The sequence below is a fragment of the Cervus elaphus genome, chromosome 15 (genome assembly GCF_910594005.1).
Source record: "Cervus elaphus chromosome 15, mCerEla1.1, whole genome shotgun sequence".
Lineage (NCBI taxonomy): Eukaryota > Metazoa > Chordata > Mammalia > Artiodactyla > Cervidae > Cervus > Cervus elaphus.
The window spans coordinates 49,309,661-49,336,946 of record NC_057829.1 but is presented as its reverse complement, the minus strand read 5'-3'; the positions used below and the strand labels follow the sequence as shown (position 1 = coordinate 49,336,946).

Sequence of the window (27,286 nt, the reverse complement as noted above, 5' to 3'; positions counted from 1 at the left end):
TCTGAACATTGTAATGATCAAAATGACCTAATTCAATAAAAAACTATAGCCATATGAAAATAAATATATAAGTAAAGCAAAACCCTTACTCTGTAAGGTCTTCTATCTTTTTTTCCACTAGCGTAGGGGGCACATTAGAAACAATGACTTGCATATCCAGCTGATTGACCACGGAGACCTGAAAGACAAAACCAGAATTCATTTGACTTTTACTCATTAACATTTCTATAATCAAAAATCAACATTTTTCTTTTCTACTATGCAAAGACATAGTGGTTTCCAATTTAAGCATCAATGGTATTTCTAACTACATAATCTCTGTTATATATGTCGGAAAAGGTTGGGAATGACAGAATAGTTGCTTACTTAGATGTTATAGAAGCCTAAGTGACTTCGACTACCGTTGGTTCTGCATTTGCTTTCTTGACTTTTCCAAAAGCATAAAACAAATGTGGTTTTGTACATTTTTTTTAAAAACTGGCTTACTTAAGAACACTCAGGAAAATGGAAAACCAAACTTTCAGATTTTATAAATCCTAAGAGATCCTTTATTCATTGTCATTAAGAATCTGGGACATGGATAGTTAGAATAATTCATTCCATGAGATCACCAAATACAGAATCATGTCTGCATTAGCCAACTTTGTGCAGATAAAGAGATATACACATACAAACTCGGGTTTCCCTGGTGGATCACTGGTAAAGGGTACGCCTACCAATGCAGGAGACACAGATCTGATCTCTGAGTCTTAAAGACCCCCTGGAGGAGGAAATGGCAACCCACTCCAGTATTCTTGTCTGGAAAATCCCACAGACAGGGAAGCCTGGTGGACTATAGTCTGCTAGATCACAAACAGTTGGACACGACTTAGTGACTAAAACGATGACAATACATAAAAACTACAGATGGGGCTGAAATAAGCTAATCTAATACTGTTTATGAATCCATTCTTTCATGTAATATTTAGAGTTCCTTCTATGTTCTTATTTAGAAAAATGGAAGAAAAATAATAGCATTTATTTTCTGCTTACAATACATGTTTTACTGTGTTGCTCAAAAGTACAGGAATTAATGGGCTTCCCAGGTAAAGAACTCGCCTGCCAGCACAGGAGATTGAAGAGACTTGGGTTCGTTCCCTGGATCAGGAAGATCCCCCGAAGGAGGGCATGGCAACTCACTCTAGTATTATTGCCAGGAGAGTTTCATGGACAGAGGAGCCCAGTGGGCTACAGTCCATAGGGTTGCAGAGTTGGACAGAACTGAAAGTACTTTACATACACATACACACAGGAATTGACACTGATTTAATTCTATAAATAACTGTATCAGGTAGTTACAGTATCATTCCAATTTTTAAATATGAAAAAAATTTAAATATCCAATTTTAAAATATGCCTCTAATAGAACAAAGAGACATTCATATCTTGATCCCAATTAAACACAGGTTTCAGAACATGTAATCTTTTATTACCCAGACATTCAAAAAATATGCTGTCCTGCATGTATATTATACACACCTGTTGTTGTTCAGTCACCCAGTTGTGTTTGACTCTTTGTGACCCCATGGACTGCAGCACGCCAGGCCTACCTGTCCCTCACCATCTCCCAGAGTTTACCCAAGTTCATGTTCATTGCATTGGTGATGCTGTTCAGCCATCTCATCCTCTGATGCCCTCTTCTCCCCTTCTGCCCTCAATCTTTCCAAGCATCAGGGTCTTCTCCAATGAGTTGTCAGTTTGCATCACATGACCAAAATACTGGAGCTTCAGCTTCAACATCAGTCCTGCCAGTGAATATTCAGGGTTGATCTCCCTTAAGACTGACTAGTTTGATCTCCTTGCAGTCCAAGGGACTTTCAGGAGTCTTCTCCAGCACCACAGTTCAAAGGCATCAATTATTTGGCATTCTGCCTTCTTTACAGTCCAACTCTCACAACCGTGCATGACCACTGGGAAGACCATAGCCTTGACTATATAAACCTTTATCAGCAGAGTAATGTTTTCACTTTTCAACATGCTGTCTAGGTTTGTCATTGCTTTCCTGCCAAAAAGCAACTGTCTTCTGATTTCTTGGCTGCAGTCACAGTCCGCTGTGATTTGGAGCCCAAGAAGAGGAAATTTGCCACTACTTCCATCTTTTCCCCTTCTATTTGCCATAAACTCCAGGAGTTGGTGATGGACAGGGAGGCCTGGTGTGCTGCTATTCATGGGGTCGCAAAGAGTCGGACACAACTGAGCGACTGAACTGACTGACTGACTGAATAGCAGTTTTTAATATTAAATTTTAAAATTAAAAATATGTATCTAATATTATACACAATTAAAATTGTGTAAATGCATATACACCAGGATTATTTATTTAATAGTCTGGATTAGGCAGATTTAGCACTATATATCTGAATACTATTTTGCTAGGGAATAACTTCATGTTTTGGGCTTCCCTGATAGCTCAGTTGCAACCCACTCCAGTGTTCTTGCCTGGAGAATTCCAGGGACAGCGGAGCCTGGTGGGCTGCCGTCTATGGGGTCGCACAGAGTCGGACACGAGTGAAGAGACTTAACAGCAGCAGCAGCAGCAGATAGCTCAGTTGGTAAAGAATCCACCTGCAATGCAGGAGACTCTGTTCAATTCCTGGGTTGGGAAGATCCACTGGAGAAGGGATAGTCTACTCCAGTATTCTTGGGATTCCCTGGTGGCTCAGCTGGTAAAGAATCCACTTGCAATGAGGGAGACCTGGGTTTGATCCCGGGGTTGGGAAGTCCCCCTGGGGTAGGGAAAGGCTATCCACTCCAGTATTCTGGCTTGGAGAATTCCATAGACTATGGAGTTCATGGGGTTGCAAAGAGTCAGACAAGGCTGAGCGACTTTCACTTTCAACCTCTTGTTTACATATATTTTTTATATAAGTTCCAAGTTCTCTGCATATAGTTGCCCATAGATGCCCTGTCAGAAGTCATAAGTTCAAACTTCTTCAGGGACCAGGCAGGTAACCTAAATGAGGAAAGCAGTCAAAAAAGTATGAAATAATAGGGAGAATTGGCAGTCTCTCTAATCAGAGAGCACATGACTCCTCTGAAGAACTCAGCTATCGCTCATCTCTACTGAATATTGTGATGTGGGTAAATAGGTCCAGATCTGCTGGAGTTTTCCATCTTTCAAGGAAAGAGATAAGATGTGAAGTATTTACAACTAATTTGAAATCTTTCAAACCATAGTGTGGGCCTAATAATTCATATGTTCAGATAGACTATATTGAGCCAGGAGTCTGTCTTATTATCACCTATGAGTAAGTTGCTAACACTGGCAGTTCCAACCTTGTATCTCTAACTCATTATAGGTATCTGGGATCAAATGTTTAGATTTTCCTTAAACATGTACAGGAATCTTGACTGTCCTCACACACACACACAAAATCTAAGTTCATTAGAAAAAGGATTATCACAGCTTCTTTTTGTAACTCTATTTTATCTTTTTGCATCACTCCTGAATAAAAAAATAAAAAGGACTAACATTACATATTACATATAATATTTTTTTTGTTATTTGTTTTGCTTCCTGTTTTAGTTTTTAGTAGTAAAAATACATGATAAAAGTCTCTAGAAAAATCTACATGAGATTTGTGAAACTGTCCTTTATTCCTTCCTTCCCTCTCTTCCTTCCCTCATTTCTTCCTCCCTTCCTTTTTTCTCTTTCAATATCGGGTGAGAGAATGTTAAGAAAAAAAAAAAAAAATTGATCCAAAACAAACAGCCTGAAACAAATAGTAATCATGGACTCTTTTCTAAATAAGAGCAGATTTTTCAGCTTCTTTTGGAGTTTGATGGAACCATATGATGAAGTTCTGATCAATGGAAGTCAGTGTAAAAGAAGAAATAAATACTCTCTAATCTATCCCATGTGTTAACCTTCCCTTTCTTTGGCAGTATCTGTTTGAATAAAGAAGCCACAGAGCAGGACACAGGTACATGATGGAAGGGAACTGAGCCACCGAATCTCAATTTGCAAAAACTGTCAAGAACATCACCCGACCATATATGCTCTCATTGTTGTGTCCTACAAAAACAGACCTTGTTAGTTTAAACCACTGAAATTTTGGAGTTTTCTGTTACACAGTCAGCCTATCAAAACAAACCCCCAAGGATTAATTACACATGGCTAAGAGATTTCCACTAATTGTAGATCAATGAAACACTAGAATGTTAGTTTTATTTGGTATGGGGTAAAGGTAAAACTTCCCTTTGTATAAATAAGTTCTGAGTTTTGAAGTTTGTTTTACAAGTAAAACAAATGCAGTCAATTCATGTGCTGGGGACTCTATTTAGAAACAATATTTGGCCTTGAAGTTATAAGTAACTCTGTCATCTATGTTTAAAAGACTGTCAGTACTTTCTCTTTATTCAGAAGGATAAATTACTTCAAAGAGCATTTTTAATTTGTTAAACAAACTGAATCAAGATTTAAAGTCCTCTGGAATATGTACATATTGATTTTTTGAAAATGATTTTGAAAATGATGATTTTGTACACTTAAAATAAAAAAGCATTTTTAATTCTGATAAAATAAAAAGTCAGACTGCATTTAACTCTAGAAGTAACTGTCTCAGACTTACCTACAAACAGTTTTAAAATTTAAAATATCTGTGAAGTATTGACATACACATATTATTTATGTAGAACATATATACTCTGTGCATATGAAGATGACAAGCTATTATAGTTTAAATTTTGATCTTCCAAAAATTTCCATCTCCCTGAATCATTGGTTTCTTCTATCATCTATAGCAAAGATATTTGTGTTTAAGATTATTAGATTTTGTTTATATTACTTTTCCAGTAGAGCCTTTATGCAAATATTTTTACAAATGCACTTCAGTTTATTATAGTAAAATTTTTAAAATTCTCCTTTAAAATTGCTTCATTTAATTATTTATGCCCTAATTACTAACGAAACTTTTTCTTAACATTTCTTTTTATTATTTTTGGGATTGATTTTTGTAATGGATTAAAATTACTAGGTATAATGAAAAGAAAAAAAGAAAAAAATAATATTTGTGCAACACATAATTCCAAAAACAGAGATTCTAAACCTTTTAAATTATTTCTCATGAACCTCTTATAAATCATTTTTTCTCTATTCACTTCTTAAATAATTTAGAAAGTACAGTCCAATATAAACATAACGTGAGACAAAAAAAAAAAGCCAGATATGTAATTTTCAATTTTCTGGTAATCATAATAGAAAGAGAAAAATATAATGAATTTAGTTCAATAATACACTTAACCTAATATAATCAATATATTATCATTCCAATATGTAATCAGTCTAGAAAAAGTCAAAATGTTAGTGGGTCATTCCTGACCAACTCTTGTGACCCCATGGATAGAGGAACTGTCCATGGAATTCTGGATTTGGTCATGGAATACTGGATTTGGTTGCCATTCCCTTTTCCATGTGATCTTTCTGACTCAGGGATCGAACCCATGTCTCCTGCATGGCAGGTAGATTCTTTACCATCTGAGCCACCAGGAAGCTAAAAAACTTATTAAGGAGAATTTTTACATGATTGTCATACTAAGTCTGAAATCCAGTGTGTATTTTACACAGTATGTCTAAATGCAACCTAACCACATTTCAAATGCTTAGAAGCCACATATAGCAAAGAGTTAACACAATGGACAGCAAAATTCTAGAGGTTCACACAGTTTCTTGCTTGGTCTAGTCACTGTTTCTTCCTAACTGGTCTCTGGTGCAATCTCACTTTTCTTGAAAAAGAAGAGGTATCTTAAGTACTTTTTTTGCTTTCAAATGATTGTGTATATTGTCTGCAAACTCAAGTAAAACTCAAGTGGTAGTTTCTTCAAGTTTAGTTTCAATGTAAAATCTAAAATCATGCTCAGTTACACTAAAATAACTTTATTTGTCTTGCACTTTGAATGAACCTTTTGCCTATGAATTTTTTAAAACATCTTGCATTGGTCATTTGGAAAATATTGGTTCACTGAATATTGCCGGTTTTTCAAATATTGACACATTACATTACACAATACCAAGAAACAAATCACATTCTTTAATATTACCACTGATCTCATCAGAAAAATTTCTCAGCAATGGCAAGCTGTCAAACTCACAGTGGTGAAAACATGCTTCCCAATATACTAATTTGTACTTGAAGGCTTGAATGTCATCGTTAACAACAAATACTGTCAGTTGTTTTCCTTGAATAGATAGTCTTACCTCATTCATTTTTGTGTAAATGCCCATCAAAAATTCAAGTCTGAATAACCATATTTTATCTCTAAGTTATTTTTTTTTCAAATAAGAAGCTATTCCTTGAAAAAAGCAGATAATTCAACTTGCATAGAGCTTTTCTCTGAGACAGCCATGAAACTTTCAAACACATCAGAAGTGCTTTATACCTACTTCTTATTTTATTACAGAAAATATTGAAAAAGTTTTTAGTCAAGATATTTGTTAAAAGTAACAAGTTTTATCACCTAAATAAGGGCATTCTTAGTTGAAACTGGCTGTTTTTTTTTTTTTCCTGTTTATGTATGGTTATGAAGGATACAGTGGGAGCAGCAGGGCAAATGCAATGTGGTAAAAAGGCAAATCGTGTCCTAGTATCTTCATGAAAGGAGCTTTGATCTCATGGGCCCTGAAGTGATTTGGGGGACCCTCAGGTTTTCATGGTGGAGAAGCAAATGGCAACCCACTCCAGTATCCTTGCCTGGATAATCCCACGGACAGAGGAGCCTGGCAGACTACAGTCCATAGGGCCACGAAGAGTCAGACATGACTGAAGTGACTTACCATGCATACAGGTTTTCACAGACCACACTGTGAGAACTGCTAGCTTACACTGCAGGAGACGAGCCATTCATTCACTGAACACATAAGAATTTAGAACTCAATCTATGACAGGAATTATTCTAGGTGCTTGAGATACATTAGGGATTAAATTAAATAAATTTCTTAAAATGTCCTTATAGAGCTTTTCTGAGGAAAAAGCATGAATATGATAAGCCTATTATAAAAAAGAAAAAAAAAGCAACAATGAAGTATTCAGTGATGCAGTACAGTTGCAGTATTAACTAGGAGGATGAGCCTGTGCTTCATTGTGAGATACATTGTTACAAATATTTAGAAGAGATAAGGGAGCTAGTCCTGGACAATGTGAGGAAAGAACATGGTAGGTAGTGAAAGTGAAAGTTGCTCAGTTGTGTCTGACTCTTTGCGACCCCATGGACTAGACAGTCCATAGAGTTCTCTAGATCAGAATACTGGAGTTGGTAGCTTTTTCCTTCTCCAGGTGATCTTCCCAACCCAGGGATCAAACCCAGGTCTCCCGCATTGCAGGTGGATTCTTTACCAGCTGAGCCACAAGGGAAGCCCATTGTAAAATTCTCTAAATTGAGAACATTTTTGACTATTGGAGGAATAGCAAACTGGCCAATATTATTAGGTTTGAAGGAGTTACAGGGAGAAGAGTAGAAAATGGATCATTGGAGGTCAGATTACCAAGGGCCTCGTAGTCTTCTATAACCCAAGAATTTATCTGAATGAATCAGGCTAATATTAGAAAGTTCTGAGTAGATAGATAACAGGACCTGAGTTCCATTTTAAGATATCACTTTACTTGCTATATTAAAGCCAGACTTTAGCAGGGCAAAAAAGAGCATATGAGCAAGTTAGTGAGTTTGTGCAATGATGCAAGTGAGTCATGATGCTTGATCAACCAAACTGTAACAGTAAAGTATTGAAAAGTATGAAGATAGCACACATATGAAGTATATGTATGTTATAGCAATATATATACATATTCACAACAATACTTACTCAGGAATTAAATGTGTGGTTAAGTAGAGAAAGGAATTAAGAGACTAAGGAAAATACGTGGACAGAGGAGCCTGGTGGGATACAGGTCTGTGGGGTCACAAAGAGTTGGACATGACCAAGCACACTCACATACACACACACACACACACACACACACACACACAAGGAATTCAAAATTCATTTGGTCATCAAGCAAAAATTGTGAAGACTATAGGTGGAAGAGATGTGATGAGGAAGAGGAGATTAGTTTAGCAAACATCAGATAGGTCTTTAGTAGACATTCAAGTATAATTCTGCATGTACATTTTGATACATGAATTTGCAATTCAAGAATGAGCTTCAGGGTGAAGATATAAATTTGAAACTTTTTTTTTTAATGTTTTAATATATATAGATGATCCTTTAATGTTGTGGGACTGAATGAGTTTATTGAGTCATAGAGTGAAGATGGAAAATAAAATTAATGTCTGAGTCCTAAGAAACATTGACTCAAAGGTCAGAAGAAGAAAATGACAGCAAAAAAGACTGAGAAGGACTGAACAGTGAGGGAAGAGACAAAGAAGAGAGAACGGTGCCTGGAATCCTAGTAAAGGTAATGATCAACCAAAGGAAGTTAATGGTTCAAATAAGATGAAGATTCAGATTACCAGTGCTTTTAATAAGTGAAAGTCATTGATGATGTTGGCATAAGCAGTTTTGGATGAGAATTGGGAGAGAAATTTTGATTTAAAAGGTGTTTAAGAGAGGGCTTCCCTGATGGCTCAGCAGTAAAGAATCTGCCTACAATGCATTACAGATTTGATCCCTGAGTTGGGAAGATTCCCTGGAGAAGGAAATGATGGTCAAAGAGTGGGTGGTTTGAAATGCAGGCTATAGAAGGAGTGTCATAAGTGGCAATGGCAAAAAATAACTCAGGTTTTAAGTGGTTGCAATAGGATGAAAAGTAAAGCCATTGGAGGAAAGGCATTCAAGGAATTGTGAGTTCAGGATATTGGAAGAATCCTCTCTGTGTATAATGAAATTGTCAAAATGTAGGAGGATTGTTGGAGAAAGTAACTTGGGAGTAATAGTAACTTGGGAGCCAAACTCATTGAGATATATTGGGGATTGACTAAAGCTTGGGAGTCCCAGCAATGAAGTGAGGCAGTTAGTGACCATCAGATGATGAAAATCAAGGCTGATTCTTAGGAAGGAAGGAGGGCCTAGAAGCAGTGATGTTGCACACTGAGGATCCTACTCTGCAGGCAGGTAGTATGAAGACTGACAAAAACAGAAAAAAATACAAACAAAAGCTTCTGCTTGAGAAGGCAGCAGCAGAAGTAGTGTCCTCAGGGGAGAATCAGATTTGCACTAAGCAAGAAAGTTTTATCAAAGTTAAAAACTGTGTCTCATTCACTCCTACTAAATTTTTATCAGTGTTTTCCCATTAATTTTAGGGGAAAAGTTCCAATATTTTCAATATGGTCTACACCTTATACACTTCCATCTCCAGTCCTATCTCATTCACTTTCCCTCCCTCACTCTGCCAAGCTGAGTAAATATCTGTCAGTTGTTGAGAACTGTCACGATTTCCCTTCCTTCTTGGTTCTGGCACTTGTTTTCTTTGCATAAGTCATTTCTCTCCATGTCTTCCTTCTCTTTTCTGAAAGGATTTCAGATTTTATCATAAATGCATTATGACCTGATGTGAAGAGCCGACTCATTGGAAAAGACTCTGATGCTGGGAAAGACTAAGGGTAGGAGGAGAAGGTAGAGACAGAGGATCAGATAGTTAGATGGCATCATTCACTCAATGGGCATGAATTTGAGCAAACTCTGGGAGATGGTGAAGGACAGGGAAGACTGGTATGCTGCAGTCCATGTGGTCGTAAAGAGTCAGACATGACTTAGCGACTGAAGAGAAACATATTTTGCTAGGATGATTTCCTTGTATAAATATTGTGATTTACAAATATATTACATTATGATTATTTTGAATTGAATCTTTCTAAATACATTTTGGATAATTTTAGAGGTATATCTTAAATTTACACACTATAGGTTATAGAGTCCAAATAAGAAACCCACAAACTTAACATTGCTTATGTACATATTATATAGATACCTATATAGTTATATTCTATTTATGTTCTTAAAATATTTTAATTATACTTAGTGTAGTAGCCTTATTATTCAGCCTTAACAGGAAGAGAAATGGCAATATGACATTATATAAAGCTTACAGATCTTACTTTGATTTAAAAAAATCTATGCCAACCTCAAAATTTTGTATATCAAAAGCTTTTTCGCTTACATTGGCCTTTGTTATAAATGAGAATGTTCTGGCCTTCATATCCATCATAATCATGGTGATTGGTCTTCACCATTATCTAAGAAGAAAAATATTTATGTTGCATCTGAATGAGTGAAAGTCACTCAGTTGTGTCTAACTCTTGGTGACCCCATGGATGGTAGTTCATGGATTTCACCAGACCAGAATACTGCAGTGGATAGCCTTTCCCTTCTCCAGCGGATCTTCCTAACCGAGGTCTCCCACATTGCAGGTGGATTCTTTACCAGCTGAGCCACAAGGGAAGCCCAAGAATACTGGAGTGGGTAGGCTTTCCCTTCTCCAGTGGTTCTTCCCAACCCAGGAGTGGAACCAGGGTCTCCTGCATTGCAGGTGGATTCTTTACCAACTGAGCTATTGCATCTATTTGATGTTTAATCTTGTCCTGATAACTAAATGAGGACAGTGGAAATTGAAGATTTAATAAAGTATAAATAGCAAAAGAAAAATTATACTGGATTCAGTCTTTATGTGACAAATATTTCCAGTAACAATGATATTTATAACTTTTATTAGTTTTATCAGAAAAAAAAAAGTCTAAATAATCTATACTTCTAAAGTAGCAATTTCATAGGATAGATGCTTTGGTGTTGATGATTTTGAATAAATGTCAATATCAGACTGTCCTTGGTAATAACCTACCACTGAGCTTGTGTACAGCCTAAGAAACAGAATAGAAAAGTGATTGTTGACTGAAGCCAAATATATTGATAGCTTAGTCAAGGGTCGCCAATGTCATCAATGAGGAGTTTGGTAAAAGAAAATCACTTCTGCTGGAACATAAATTTGCTCTAATACATTTTTTGTTTCCCTAATTACAAAAGTCCTAAAAGTAATTTAAATAGTAATGAAAGTTTCATACATTTTCATTTCTACAGCACAACTCTGTGAAGCATTTAAAAATTGTCGGCAGCTCCAGCAAATTTTTATTAAAAAATGAGATCTGCAGACCAAACAGAAAACCAGTGCTTAAGACAATGCTGTCACAGTCATACTCAAAAACAATATGATTAATTTCTGAAATGTCAAAAAATAAACCACCACAAAGCTCTAATTTTTTAATATTCTAAACTATACATAGTAACAACCTAGATGAAAGTTAATCACATGGATGTTTTAGAAAACCTACTTCCAATATTTAAAAGTTCTAGGTGTTAAAACATTAACCCCTGGCTAGTACTGCACATACCCCCTTTATCTGAAGTTTTATCTACTCACCAGAACATCTGCTTTGCCACTTAGTCCCTTCCCATAGTCGTCAGTTGCGATGACTTGAAACTTAAAGTAAGACCGCCTCATGTTATGGAAGAGCATAGCCGTTTTGATAAGCCCTGTGTATGTCTCCACCACGAATCCTTCCTTTCCTTCTTTAATTGGTGGTATTATGAGTCTGTATGCCATGGCACTATAATTACCAGTATCTTTATCAGTCGCCTAGGAGGGAAAAAGTACAGGTTATAAATAAGCTGGAAAGAAATAACCTTTATGAAAGAGCTTATTTCTGGTTGCAAGACAGCTGTTTCTTGGGTAACAATACCACAATAAAGTCCTCCTAAAGTTATATTTTTCTAGGTACCATTATATAGATGTATAGACTTTGTATACACAGGGTTGAACAACTGTTATGAGAAGGATAATGACTACTGAACTGTGAATACAAGGGACAGAGACACTAATTCAGTCCCACTGATGAACCGAGTGTTTTGATTGGCATGTTTAATGGGGTCAGCACTGGGCTGAGATCCAAATTGGTTTAAGGATGGGACTGTTTACCTAACCATTGTCTTGTGCAGTAGGCATAGCATGTAATTGTGTTTTTGATCTATTTCCTAAAAGGAAAAAAAAAAAAAATTAAAGTAATGCACTAAAGTATTTCAGATGACACCAGGACAGTATTTAGAGCTTTTATAAGTTTAGAGTTATATAAAGAGATCCTGATTAGTAAATGCCGTATCATAAGAGAGTGTTAGAATACTAATGCAGCTGATGAGAAAATGTCCCTGGCTGTAGGTACTTATGATCTACATGTCAAGGTTTCTTCACACTTAGAAATTAAAAAGGAATAGTTGTTTAGAATACTTTTTTTTTTTTTGAAAAATAAAGCTGGGAGTATAGAAATATTAGCTGGCTCTTTTGTTTCTACTTCAGGGAAATTTTTCAGACTGCCAATTTGTCACAGCGAAACATCTGATAGACGAATGGTGGATATGATAGTTTTAGTGAATTTATACAAGGCTATATAACTTTATTTGTGATACTAGATATGTAACATTTAGATTTTAATTATAATTACTATTATCTGATTATTCTTATTTTAAAATATTATTATTAAATATCAGATATCAAGCATTTATGATTCATCATTACAATGCTAAGAATTCTATAAAAATATTTTTTAACAAAAATAAAACTCCCCAAAGAATATATTATTCTAGTACTTATATTAGTGTTGTCCAACAGAACTTTTGGCAATGATGGAAGTGCTCTAAATGTCCTCTGTCCAATGCAGTAGTCACAAGCCACTGAACACTTGAAATGAGGCTAATGTGACTAAGGAAGTGAAATGTGAATTTTGTATTAAATTTGAAAAGCCAAAGGCTACAAAGTAAGTGGCAAAGTCTGGCTACAAATAATTACAATAATAGTAAACAATGGAAAATGCATGTTGAGATTCAGCACAAAACTCAAAAATTTGAATCTCTAACTTTAAATTCTATATATGTGCTTAACTATTTAAAACATTTCAGGATAACTCTGCTAGACAAGGTAACTTGAAGTAAAAAAATCCAGATATTTTCCTTCGGGATAAAATATTTCTCAAAATTCAAAAGTTAAAATTTTCAGTTTTAGAATACGACAAGCTCGAACTACCAGTTCATCTTTTTAAATGTCCTGTATGTTTTACATAATGGCAGAGCTTCATTTCTGTATTAGAGGAATAGGAATTAGATTCCAACATAGGTCACATTATCACTACACAAAGAAAAAAAAAGAAAGAAAAAATAGTTATCAAAGTGTTTATTTTTAAGCTTTAAACCCAAGCTTTTATTCATTTAACAAAGTATAGAGTAAGAAATAAAAAGCACACTCCCAATTGAAATTAAAATGAGTTTAGATTAAGTAATTAAAGGTATTTCTTTCATATACTAGGAGCAAATTTAAGATGTACTGAATCATTCAAAAATATGGCTGAATATTATTCTATCACTTATGACTAACATGAGTATTTTCTTTGAAATAAACTTTTTATCATTAATGAAACTTTATTGAGGTATAAGAAACTGGCACAGAACATGTACAAATCATAAATATGCAGTTCAATAAAAAATTGCAGAATACACACATCCAGTGAGCCAGCACCTACATCAAAAAAATAAAACATCACCAGCATCCCAGAATGTTCATCATATCCTTCCAGTCATACTTTGTTCCCCAGAGAAACCACTACTCTAATTATCAACACCATTCATCAGTTATGCTTATTTTTAATTGTTATATTAATGGGATCATAATTTATGGTCTATTTTTTGTCTAACTTCTACTCAGGTTTTTATTTTAAGATTCCAAATCTTAATATTTTAAAACAAACTCTGTAACACAGTAAAAAAGAAAAGAAAAGGCAGTTACAGCAAAATCATATTCATTGTTTTGATTGTTTTGTATTTTAAGCTTCTTTGCACTGTTCTTACTGATTACTTCCAATTTCAATAAACATGTAATTTTGGTTTGCTGTATTCCTAATTTACTAAATTATTATAGTGGCATATTTTGCCTTAACAGATTAAGGTGTTTTTAAACATAACTTTCCTGAAACAAATAATCACTTAATGCAAAAGTTTGGGTAACTCAGAAGTATCTTTTAAGCATAACTTTCCCTCATACATTAGGAACAAATTACTGAAAGTGAGATACAGAATTTAAAAAAAAAATCATGTTTACTGGACTATTTTTTTTTAATTGAATGAAAGATTTCTTAAATTCTACAAAAGTTTCACACAGATTATTTTCTATAATCCCATCAGTTCAATTCATTTCAGTTCAGCTCAGTCATGTCTGACTCTTTGTGACCCCATGGACTGCAACACACCAGGCTTCCCTGTCCGTCAACTCATGGAGCTTGTTCAAACTCATGTCTGTTGAGTCAGTGATGTCATCCAGCCATCTCATCCTCTGTCGTCCCCTTCTTCTGCCTTCAGCCTTCCTCAGCGTCAGGGTCTTTTCCAATGAGTCACGTTCTTCACATCAGGTGGCCAAAGTATTGGAGTTTCAGCTTCAGCATCGGTTCTTCCAATGAATATTCAGGACTGATTTCCTTTAGGGTTGACTGATTTGATCTCCTTGCAGTCCAAGAGATTCTCAAGAGTCTTCTCCAACACCACAGTTCAAAAGCATCAATTCTTCAGTGCTCAGCTTTCTTTATAGTCCAGCTCTCACATCCATACATGACTACTAGAAAAACCATGGCTCTGACTAGATGGACTTTGTAGGAAACGTAATGTCTCTGCTTTTTAATATGCTGTCTAATCAAACTGATCACATGGACCACAGCCTTATCTAACTCAATGAAACTATGAGCCATGCCGTATAGGGTCACCCAAGATGGACAGGTCATGGTGGAGAGTTCTGACAAAACGTGGTCCACTGGAGAGGGAAATGGCAAATCACTTCAATATTTTTGCCTTGAGAACCTCATGAACGGTATGAAAAGGCAAAAAAAAAAAAAAAAAAAAGACATAATTCCATAATGACCCATTTTTCCCCTTCTACTCCTACATTGCCCTTCTTTCCTTCCCCATCTCCAGTGGTAACCACTAGATTGTTCTCTATATCTGTGAGTCTGCTTCTTTGGTGTTTTTTAGCTTTTTTCAACTATATAAAACTACTGTCATATATATGCTATCTGTAATGGCTCCACTTAAATTTTCTGATTCTTTTAATAGATTTGATCCTTTTGGAATCTGAAAATGTCTCATTTCAGAATACAGGTATGAGGATAGTTGCCAGGATCATTAGCATTCTTTCAAATCTCTCCCCTCTCTCTCACATTTAGTTGAAACTAGCAAGTTAAAATATGAATGATAAAAATTCAGCCCTCACTCGCAGCCGAGCGGAGCCGGCGGACGCGGCTGGGCCCCTGACCCTCTCCCGGGCCATGGCCGGCAACGTGAAAAAGAGCTCTGGGGCCGGGGGCGGCGGCGGCTCCGGGGGCTCTGGCGGCCTGATCGGGCTCATGAAGGACGCCTTCCAGCCGCACCACCACCACCACCACCACCACCTCAGCCCCCACCCGCCGGGGACCGTGGACAAGAAGATGGTGGAGAAGTGCTGGAAGCTCATGGACAAGATGTGACAGAGATAAAAGAAATGGGGAATGTTTAAATGGACCGAGGAAGGAACTTTCCTCCACATCTAGCGCTGGCTCAAGTTTTTCTCTTCCAAAACATTGGATGGGATCCATTGCTGGTGCTGAGATATGCACTGATTAAACCACAAGTTCTGGTTATAACCTTTATCTTCGAAGAGATACGTTGACCGAGTGGGTTAAGCAGCAGATTCTGACTCCTTCCAGAACTTCCTCCTCACACACACTGCTTTTCGTTGGGTTCTACTTTGTTTTGGTAATAGACCCTGACTCCTTATTACAGAACCTGACTTTAAAATTGTTAGATGAACTGCTTTGATTTGTTTGAATTGCTTTTTTTGTTTTGTTTTTTTTTTAGCAAGTGTGAAAAATAACTTCACTTTAAGCTTGGCATTTGACAGAATTTTACTTCCTTATAGTATGTCTGTATAATGAAAGATAGTAGTTAGTCCCAAGTCTAACGGTTTGTTCCAGAGCATTCAATTTTTCCTTGCTGTTTTTCAACATTTATCAATAACTGATTTTTGCAAAATTCAGTCTGCAGATGAAAGATGGTTAGAAGGATCAGGCGTATATTGTAAGAGAATGGTGTTATTTCCGCCACAGTAAAATTGGTTTTCTTTGGTTCCTCTCTGAGCCTAGGTTCCTCTTCTGTAAAGTTTTTCATGGATTGCTTTGGACTAGAAACAGCTAATAAAAGTGATTATGAAGCACTTGGCAGATATAAATGTGCTGTAGAAATACTTAATAAGTCCTCTGTGTGAATTAGCGCTCCTGTAGTGCATACCAGTGGCTTCCGAAGCTACTTTTTCAGGGCTGGTTTTTCTCATGTTAAGTAATTGGTATTGTAATTACTGTTATAATGCTAATTTCATTCTTAGAAATTGCAGTAAAACCATTACAGAAAGATAGGCAGTTAAGGGAATTTTAAGTGCATTGATACTTTAAAAAAATATATTGAATATATTCAAAATCTGAAGATTGTAGGTTTGCATTTTGGGGATTTAGAGTTGATTTAAAAAGTTTCTCCTTGAATTTGCATTTCTAATTAGTTTCTCATTTGAGACACATGTATCAAACTGCAGTATATCAAGATTGTATTGATTAGAGACTTCTCCTTAAAAATAAAACTTTTTGTAAAACTCAAAAAAAAAAAAAAACTTCCATAGGTACTCTACTTATGACCAATTTAAACGATTTTCAAGTTTAACTTTGTCTATGTAATTTTCAACAAACACATGGTTTTAGACCAAAACTTATATACAGTTGACCCTTGCACAACATGGATTTGAACTACAGAGGGCTCAGTTAAAGCCAGTGACTGAGGCTGGGTCAGACTTAGATTAGCAACCAGTAAAGTGGTCTTTAAAACACAAGGTCTATTTACATTACTTCTGTAATGTTATGTTATTGCTGCTTTGGTGAACTAACATTTATTGACCAATTATGATTGTCCAGGGGCTGTGTAAATACTTTTCATACATAATCTTATGTCATCCTTTCTATGGAGCAAGTTTTATTGCTATTAATTTATAGGTGCAGAGATGGAGGCTCAGAGAGATCAGTGATTGACTAACAATCATAAAGATGTGTGTTAGTTGTTCAGTCGTGTCTGACTCTGTGATCCCATGGACCGTAGCCCACCAGGCTCCTTCATCCGTGGGATTTTCCAGGCAAGAATACTGGAGTGAGCTGCCATTTCCTTCTCCAGGGGATCTTCCTGACCCAGGGATAGAATCCAGGTATCTCACATTGAGGGCAGACTCTTTACTGTCTGAGCCACCAAGGAAGCCCTCACATCATAAAGATAGTTGATAGCAAAATTGGGTAGATATCACGCTAAAACCTATATTATAATCACTGCATTCAATATGTCAGATTAAGTATCAGAGCTAAAATTCCAGTGAAAACAACACTGAAATCTAGATAATAGGGAAAAGAGTATGTCAAGGCTATATATTGTCACCCTACTTATTTAACTTATATGCAGAGTACATCATGAGAAACGCTGGGCTGGATGAAGCACAAGCTAGAATCAAGATTGCTGGGAGAATTATCAATAACCTCAGATACGCAGGTGACACCACCCTTATGGCAGAAAGTGAAGAACTAAAGAGCCTCTTGAAAGTGAAAGAGGAGAGTGAAAAAGTTGGCTTAAAACTCAACACTCAGAAAACTAAGAGCATGGCATCTGGTCCCATCACTTCATGACAAATAAATAGGGAAACAGTGGAAATAGTGACAGACTTTATTTCTGGGGCTCGAAAATCACTGCAGGTGGTGATTGCAGCCATGAAATTAAAAGACACTTGCTCCTTTGAAGAAAAGTTATGAACAACTTAGCAGCATATTAAAAAGCAGAGACATTACTTTGCCAACAAAGGACCATCTAGTCAGAGCTATGGTTTTTCCATTTGTCATACATGGGTGTGAGAGTTGGACTATAAAGAAGGTTGAGCACCAAAATATTGATGCCTTTGAACTGTGGTATTGGAGAAGACTCTTGAGAATCACTTGGACTGCAAGGAGATCAAACCAGTCAACCCCAAAGGAAATCAGTCCTGAATATTCATTAGAAGAACTGATGCTGAAGCTGAAACTCCAATACTTTGGCCACCTGATGTGAAGAACTCACTCATTGGAAAAGACCCTAATGTTGGGAAAGATTGAAGGCAGGAAGAGAAAGGGACAACAGAGGATGAGATGTCTGGATGGCATCACTGACTCAATGGACATGAGTTTGCATAAACTCTGGGAGTTGGCGACGGACAGGGAGGCCTGGCATGCTGCAGTCCATGGGGTTGCAAAGAGTTGGACACTACTGTGTGACTGAACTGACTGACTGAACTGAAAAGATCTTAATAATTTTTCCTAAACATATCAAGGAGATAAGAAGAAAATAAGTATGAAGGTCGAAAACCAAATGAAAACAAGAATCTAGACAGTTTAGTACTGATAGTAAGTTCACTTACAGGGTTTCTGTTGATCCAAGTGAACTTAAAGTTTTATTTATGAGGTCTTGAGTGTCTCAGAGAATAGGAGGCAAGATCCAAGGCCCACTCATAGATGTGAGTCTAATAAGACTCCACTCTGAAGAATGCTAAATTCTCATTTTAAAGGTGAATAAGAAATTCATCTCTCCTTTCCAGCCACCACTGTCCCTGCCACAAAAGAAAACTGCCTGGTTTAAACCTTGATGTTGAATGAAATGGATAAAAAACAGAAAGCAAAGAAACCCAAACTTTATTGAGACTCAATCTATAACCAACACAAGCCTTCATCAGAATTTTCAGCCTTTATTCACACACAACTGATTTCCTCAACTCAAGGATAAATCATAATGTTATCAATTTGTAAATTCAGTCGTCCTGAACTGTACCTGAATAAATAGATGAACTACAACTGATAATCTGATTTTTAATGATAGCCTAGCTTTCTCACAGAAGCAACCACTTTTTCAAAAAAGTTACCTACAATCTATGCTTCAAGTAATTCTAACAAATAAATTCCAAGAAAAAGGAAAAGTTAGAGTCAGATAATTCTCAAAATGAACCGGAAACCAAGTATCATGAAAAGAGAGTCCAATGAGATAGAAAATCAAAGTCATACCCACAAAGGCTTTAGATATCTGAATTAGGAAAACAGTATAATGTAAATGTTCAATATGTTTCATTAAATAATAGAGATTTTTCAAATATAAATAAAATGAGAATAGTTGAACATAAGTAAAATGTATCTTCTAGAAGTAAAAAAAAATAACAAATTAAAAAATGATAGATGAAGTTGTTAGAAGCTTATGCATAGGGCACAAGAGTGTTAGTGTACTGAATGAAGAGCAAAAATTAGGTTTCATGAATTCTAGAGAACTAAGAACCAGATTGGAAGGAAACACTTTGTCTAAGATATTGTTAGTGAACTAAAGTATAGATAGAGTAAAATAGCCAAGAGGTATGTTTTTAAATAAATAAATCATTAGGAATACAATCTGCATTGTTTCCATAAAAACTGAAAAACATTCATAGAAATAGTCTATGAAAGGGAAAAAAATAAAAATTATAAATCTATTCCATCATTTTTTTAGATTGTAATAAGGGGACATCTAACAAATTTGGCTAAACTAACATTGAAAAATTAAATCTGATCTATTGTGAAAATTCTAAATGAATCAAATTTACTAAAGAATCAATGCCACTTTATTTATTCCATCAGCTCCTTTATAATAAAAAAATTATACTGGGTTACTGACACAGCCATTATTATCTGGAAGAGGTGACACTGGAAGATTTGATTCACTAACTTTTGTGAGTTTCTTTTTATGAGCAAAATCAGGAAAGTTATGCCTAGAATTGTTTTTAAAAATGAAAGTCAGAAATTAATATTATAATTATACTTGCTGTAATTATATCTTTAAATGAAAACTGGGACACAGAAAACCACTTAGGCATTTCTAAGACCTCATCTGGAAAGTTTAATGCACACAGGTGGCCAACATTAAGAGAAAATCACCAAATAATTGCTTCTATCATACAGGGGAGTAGGTGAGCACATTAATTTTCTCACAGCCTAAATAACTGTTCCCCTCTGTTGACTAAATGAATACTATGGATGCAGAAATATTAGTAGAATAATTAGTGATGTCCAGAGAACTTTGAAAGCCCATTAAAGTCCAATGATGCTAACTTTAACTTTTGCTTCTCAATTAGACCCCGTTTTAACATTTAACACTGAAGGCTTACTCTCCCTGAAATTAGAGTGTAAATATTTTACATTGTTGGGGTAAAAATGCTGAAATCTCACATTGCCACCAAGAATGTCAGCATGTCAAGCTGTGTTTGCAAGGGACAAAAAGAACAGAGCTTTGACTTAGACTAGTTGAACTTGGCTTTTGTATTTTTAGGAACTATAAAGAAACCTTCACTTTAAAGCCCTTAAAATCTATATGCCCAACATATGCTAAATATAAATAAGGAAAATGTCAGATAGGTTAATGTATTTAGAAGGCTATTTAAGACTTCTGTAAAAGCAACAGCAAAAAAGAGATAAACAATTTTTTTAAGATTTTAAATAAGAAAGCTTAGTATTTTATTTTTTTATAAGAATGTCAAAAAAAGGACCACAGTCTAAAAAAATAATTCTTAATTTCAATAAGGGCATTGATCCTTTAAGTATAATGTAATACAGAGACAGTCTAATGAGTAAATCACAACTCAATGTAGAAACAACTGCCTAAATATGATTTTTTGTCATATCATGCAACACAGTATTACAGAATTTTCAGGGGTTTATTATTATTTTATTATAGCTAGAAACTGCCAAAATTTTCACAAAAGTTAAAGAGTGCTACCAAATAACACACAATAATATCTATTTGAAAAATTAAATAAAGAAATTGAAGATTAGCAAACTATTCCTTTTATATTTTTTAGTTATACACTGAAACATTCTGTATTACAGGAAGCATGAAAGTACAAAATAATAATGTCTTGCATTTACATAATAATTGAAGCATTTTTTTCAGTTTTAGTTCCATTCCCTTGTAAAATATTTTGGAAAATAAATATTATCTCAAAAATAATTTGTTCTTTTCCTCATCATTGCTAATATAATGTGATCATATATTCTTCAATGATGCTTTGAAATGAACTCTGAAATCATTTTTTCTAACTTCTCACTCATGTGGAAAAGAAAGAAATTGCAGTCTACTCAATAGACATAGTATCAAAAGAAAATACATGCACAATTTGAGCCCTCTATTTAAGAGAGGAAACTAGCTTTAAAGTTGACTTTGGATTAAAAAAAAAATGCTGTGGATTTTTACTGAAAACTCACATATTAAAATTTTAAGAAATTTGTATTTTTGTAAGAATTCTATAGTTGCAAATCCTAAATCCTTCAGCACTCAAAGAAAATTTAACGACATACTCATTACCTCAAGCTTTCTGGTTCTTTCTTAGTTCCATTACATTCAATCAATTCAAACCAAATTTAGTATCTTCTCAGCTCTCACCCTCTAGTCCTTCCTCTGGCTACCATAGTTGTTCCTCCTCTGTCTTCTCTTTGCATGGTTAAGCGCATTAGCTCATGTGGATTGACTGAGCTAAAAATCTCAGTAGGGTCTTCACCTGTCTTATCCCATCCCTTCCTTTTCTACTCCCAGTCCATCAGCAAGCCCAATGAGTTCTACTCTGAAATATTTCTCACTTCAGCGACTATCCATCAAGCTGACATTGCCCAATTTCAGGCTCTCCTGTTTCATTTTTAAATTCAACAATAGCTTAAAAATGAATGATGGCTCCCACCTCCTAGAAGATGAAATTTAAGACAAGTCCATGAAATATTCCCAGTCTAATCCCAGTTTAACATTCCATTTTCTTGCTCTATATTTACTCTGCTTATATTTCTCCAAAATCAAGCACATTACCTACTGTTTTTTTTTCCTTCTGAACAATTTATGTTCTTTCATGATTCCAGTCCTTTGCACACATAGCTTCTTATTGCTTAAAATGTCTTATGTCTGCTAGGCCATATTTACTCCTGAACTACACTATTGCACTTGTGTGTATAGGCATGTACACACACATATATTGAATAAATGCAAAGTTGATTAATGTACTAAAACAGGTTTTTTTTTTTGTACTAAGACTGCTTTTCTGAAGGCTATCCCCTAGGGAGTGTTGCATGTTTTCAGCAGTATATTTTATATATTTTTAGTATACTTTTTACCTTGGCATATTCTAATATTTAATTGTGTCTTCATTACACATAAAATTTGTTTCCATTTATATCTTTTATTCTGGGATAATGTCCAGTAAATGGTCAAATAATATTTGGCTCAAATATCAGTAGAATATCAGAGATTCGTATTTAGAAGTGATGGATATGCTTGAGTCTACCACTTAATCACTATATGAACCTGGGCAAACAACTCTCTAGGGCTTAGTTCCTCATTATAAATGAATAAAATAGGACATGCTGAATAGGGTGGCTGTGACTATTCACTGAGGTACAAAATGCAGGGCCTGGTACGAACAATCAAGTTTAGTTATGGTTCTTCTATATTCTTACCATCTTTGCTATGAATACTCTGGAGCTTTTCAGCTTATCTCTTCTGTTTCTTATTACCTCTTGTACATTGAAAAACACATTACTTTCTATCTTTTGCACTTGGCTATATATTCATTGGGAACAGGGCTATTTTCTAATTCATCTTTGTATTTCATAATCCCCATTGGCCAATGCCACTACTTTAAAATTTTAAATTTAAAGTATATTTTTTGCTCAATCCTTTTGAACATAATTTTTAAAGGTGTTTTTGTCCTCATCATTAGATGACTTAACACAGTATGTCCTTCATTTGTGAATTAATTTGGACCACTTGTTCCACAAAAAGATTTGAGTATCTTTTTGTTTAAACATCATGACATTTATTTTTACAATATTAAGGCAGAATTAATGTTAAAAGTTACATAACAGCACTTTTAATTAAAGCAAAAAGGTTTAGCATATGAATAATGTATAAGAAACCTACTTGTCCTTCAATTACTAACTCTAATATAAAGTCAGGGGATAGCCAAGCATTTCAAAATTAAATCTGAATGTTTAACTCTATTCATTCTATTTGACAATGTTTTATTGCCTATCTAATAAGAAACTAACAAGCTCAAACAAAAAGCTTTACTATAAGAAGAAAAACCTTAATTGTCACTTTACAGGAAAAAAAGTATATCAAGGGAAAATATAATTCTATTTATAAACCTTTTACTTTGGAAAATAAATTGAGAACTTTAAAAAAAACATTGAATTTAAAGTGCTGTGATAAAACTAATGGACACCAAAAGAAAAGCTTTTTGAATTGTTCAAGTGACACTAAAGTAAAGAAGAGTGTATTTACAGATTGCAATGGTGCTATTTGCACATGGGACGGCAATAAAACCTGTCTCCTTGAATATATATGTTGAAATATTTTAACATGAAAAACACTTTCAACAAAAGAAGTTGGTCTCTGAAATGTTCTCCATTTAATGTTCTTGGTAGTGTTTTAGAACTCTTCCTCTCCACACACACACATATATACACAGGTACATATATATGTATATTTTTCTATTTTATAAAATGATGAATTTTATGTTCATATCTCCCATATAACAAGTTTGCTAAGAAAAAAAAAAAAACAGCTGTAATGCCAAACTAAAATACCTATAAAATAGTCTTTGTTGAATGAAATTCTGAAGTGAATTGGCCCCCCAAAAATATAAAACATAGTGGCCAACATTAAAATTTCATCTAGAGATTATACAGCAAAGGGTTAGTATTTAGAAAGCTTGTTTTTGTAACAGCTTTATTCTTTGAGAAACATGGATAGGATGGTGTAAATTTATCAACCTAATTTTGCAAAATTATTAAAGTATCTTTATTTTCACTTCTATTCTCCTTTATAAAAATTCCTAAGTCATTTCTGTCTAATTATTCTTACTCTGTGTTATTTGTAAATGTAAAAAGTAATAAATGGTTTATAATTATTTATAATGTGCCTAATATATGAAATATTTTATTACTTCTTGCTTAGTAGAGAAATACCAGAAAATGCAAATTAATAAAGGAATATTAAAACCTCTACAATGTCATCCACTTATTGTTATTATTAATATCTTTATATATGCCCTTTTGGGCTTCCCTGGTGTCTCAGAAGGTAAAGAAGCCATCTGCAATGTGGGAGACCTTGGTTCGATCCCTGAGTTGGGAAGATCCCCCTGGAGCAGGGCACAGCAACCCACTCCAGTGTTCTTGCCTGGAGAATCCCCAAGGACAGAGAAGTCTGGTGGGCTACAGTCCATGGGGTCACAAAGAGTGACATATGCCCTTTTATATTTACAATGTATATACAAAGTATATATCTATTTATACACACACATACACATATATACAGACTGTATATACAGACACACATATATACTTTCTGTAACCAAAGGCAAGCCATCTTTGTGACTTTATAACCTAGTATTCTCAGTCATTAATCAGACATTCAGAATTTTCTTTATTTCAAACAAAAGAGAGAATATCCAGATAAGCATAACATTAAGAGTAGGATAAAAGTTATGATAATCAAATAAAATTATTAACAAACAGAAAAAAAAAATCTATAAATTGTTTTAAAACCACCACAGAGAACATGAAGGTTAAAGTTTGAAAGACATTGAAAGTGAAAGTGTTATTCCCTCAGTCAAGTTCGACTCTTTGTGAGCCCATGGACGGTAGTCCACAAGGCTCCTCTGTTCATGGAATTCTCCAGGCAGCAATACTGGAGTGCATAGCCATTCCCTTCTCCAGAGGATCTTCCCAACCCAGGAATTGAACTCAGGTCTCCTGCACTGCGGGGAGATTCCTACTGAGCCACCAACAAAAACTAGATAGCATTTATTCGTAATAAAATTGCTAGCTTTTGTTTGTGTGTTCATATGTTTGCTTTGGCCAAAAAATAGCACTGGCCTACCTGTCTTTAACCTAATTGCCTTTGGCTAGCTTGCTCTAATCTAAATAGTTCTTTAGCCAATGAAGAACTGGCACTGGCAATGACTGAAGTCATTAAATGTAGGTTGACTGTCAGCACTGAAAGAGAGTAATGAATAGAAGATTATACTCAAGAAAGATCTAGGAAAACATGAAAAATAATCTGAAGGTTGTAACCAGTGTCCTTCTTGAGGCTAAGCACTTTATGAATAGAATATCATTTAATTTTCTTAACTCTGATAGGCAGAAAGAAATAAATTCATTCTGTAAATGGCATTCCAAACCATAGAGGACCCGGTTATTGCTCTTTGGTCACTAAGTCCTGTTCAACTCTTTGTGATCCCATGAACTACAGCCTTCCAGGCTCCTCTGTCCATGGGATTTCCCAGGCAAGAAAAGTGGAGTGAGTTGCCATTTCCTTCTCCAAGGAATGTCCCTCACCCAAGGATTGAACCTGTGTCTCCTACATCAGCAGATGGATTCTTTACCACTCAGCCATGAGCAAAGCCAGAGGACCTGCTAAATAACCTCAACTCAAACAGTTGATGAGCAAAACCTTTCATCTTTGACCCTATGTCTCATGTAGGATTTGCCATCAGACTTGTACCTAGAGAAGTATGTGGTGAAGATTATTCCTAGCTACTTGCTACAGAGACAGATAGCCCCTGTACTAAACCAATAAATTTCATTAAAAATTGCATTTAACAGTTCTCATCTTTTTCCCTCCTGTGAAGATACTACCAGGGTTCAGTAGGAATTAAATTAAGACAAGTAGCTTCATCCCCACATCTCTCTTTCAGAATAAAGCAGAACACAAACACTGGCAGGAAATGGAGTTGTTTATGCCCTTATCCTGGTCTTGCTGCTCCGTTAAATGACATGCTAAAAGAGAATTCAATATTTTAATTGCATTTGGTGTTAATCAGATCCTTATAAATGTAGGTGAGATTACACATTTTCATTGTGTCCTTTTCCTTTTCTCATTAGTTATCCCTAATTTCCATGATTATTAACATAACATTGATATGCTCAGGAGGTGCCAGAAAAGATTATGTGTCATGTTGTGATTCATTAAAGCCAGAGAAATGACTGTTTCATTTTTCAACTTTTTAACAGATAGTTCATTTTATAATATTGAAAGATAAATTTTTGCTGTTCAGACTTTTCTATTAATACTTTTTCTTTGAAAAATAGTATTTTTTGACCACATCTATCTCTAAGGGGGGAATTTAAGGGATTTCTTTAAGACTCTGAAATTGATAGTCTTTTTGAATTTGGGACTTTTTTTTTTTTTAAGATGACTTTAGTGCCCTCTTACAGAAAAAGACTATTTTAAAAATTTTACAGATTTCTTGATTATACTTCTATTTTTTTCTGTGAGAACTTCAAGACTCTGCCACTTCTCATACATATGTTAATTGCTGAAGATAAGCTCACCCAGTTTTGTGGTTTGCTATCATATGGTATGATAAGGACAAGAACACAAAACAAAAAATCAGTATGGCCTTTTTAAAAAAATACTCTTTTTTAAAAGAATAATCTAGAATGTATTGAAGTTACTATATTATAACAAAGTCAGATCACTCATTAATTTAAATAAAAATACATGATCCTCATCCTACAAAGAGATAATTCTAAGTCTAACTTGAAGTTGAATCTCAGTGACTAAACAGCAGTAGCAACAGCAATCAATAAGTATCTACTTGGAAGCTATGTACCTAATATCATATTATACCAAAGATAAGGTTACTGACCTCACAGAATATATGAGTCATTAGTAATCAATCAATAGCCTAGTGATTGTCATAAAATATTGAGGAATACTGGAAAACTAACAAATTTCTATGCACATTATTTATCTTGCCCTTCTGAGAGACTTGGAGAATTAGATGAGATTAGTTGGGAAAAGGGGTCTCAGTTTGTCCAGAAAATCTTCCAAATCCAACATAGTTCTGGGCTAATCAGAGACTAAAGAAACTGTATAAGAAGTAGGTTTGGAAGTCAAGCAGTCTTATCTTAAATTAGCATGTTTTAGTCAAAAGTATGGAATTCATGATTAGCAGTCAGTTAGAAATTCCTGTAATGTCCTCTGATGCCAAATGACCACTAACATCCTATTTACTATTATGATGATTCCTTAATAAGAGGTAGAAGGCATATAGACTATTGACAGCTATAAAATAAATTGTAATCCAATGCCTATGATCTCTAAATCTTTTTTTCTTAACTATAAAAACTCACTGAATCAAAT

The 27,286-nt window shown here is 34.9% G+C and overlaps 1 protein-coding gene across 1 annotated transcript in view; it reads right to left on the bottom strand.

Annotated features, from left to right (window-relative positions):
- The window catches only part of PCDH15 (protocadherin related 15), a 1,264,171-nt gene that overhangs the window by 51,581 nt on the left and 1,185,304 nt on the right, over positions 1-27,286 (bottom strand). The window contains exons 29-30 of the mRNA XM_043926323.1: positions 11,385-11,600; positions 90-178 (exon numbers count right to left, since the gene is read on the bottom strand). Of these exons, the coding sequence (XP_043782258.1) occupies positions 90-178; positions 11,385-11,600 (305 nt within the window). The remainder of the gene's footprint in view (positions 1-89; positions 179-11,384; positions 11,601-27,286) is intronic.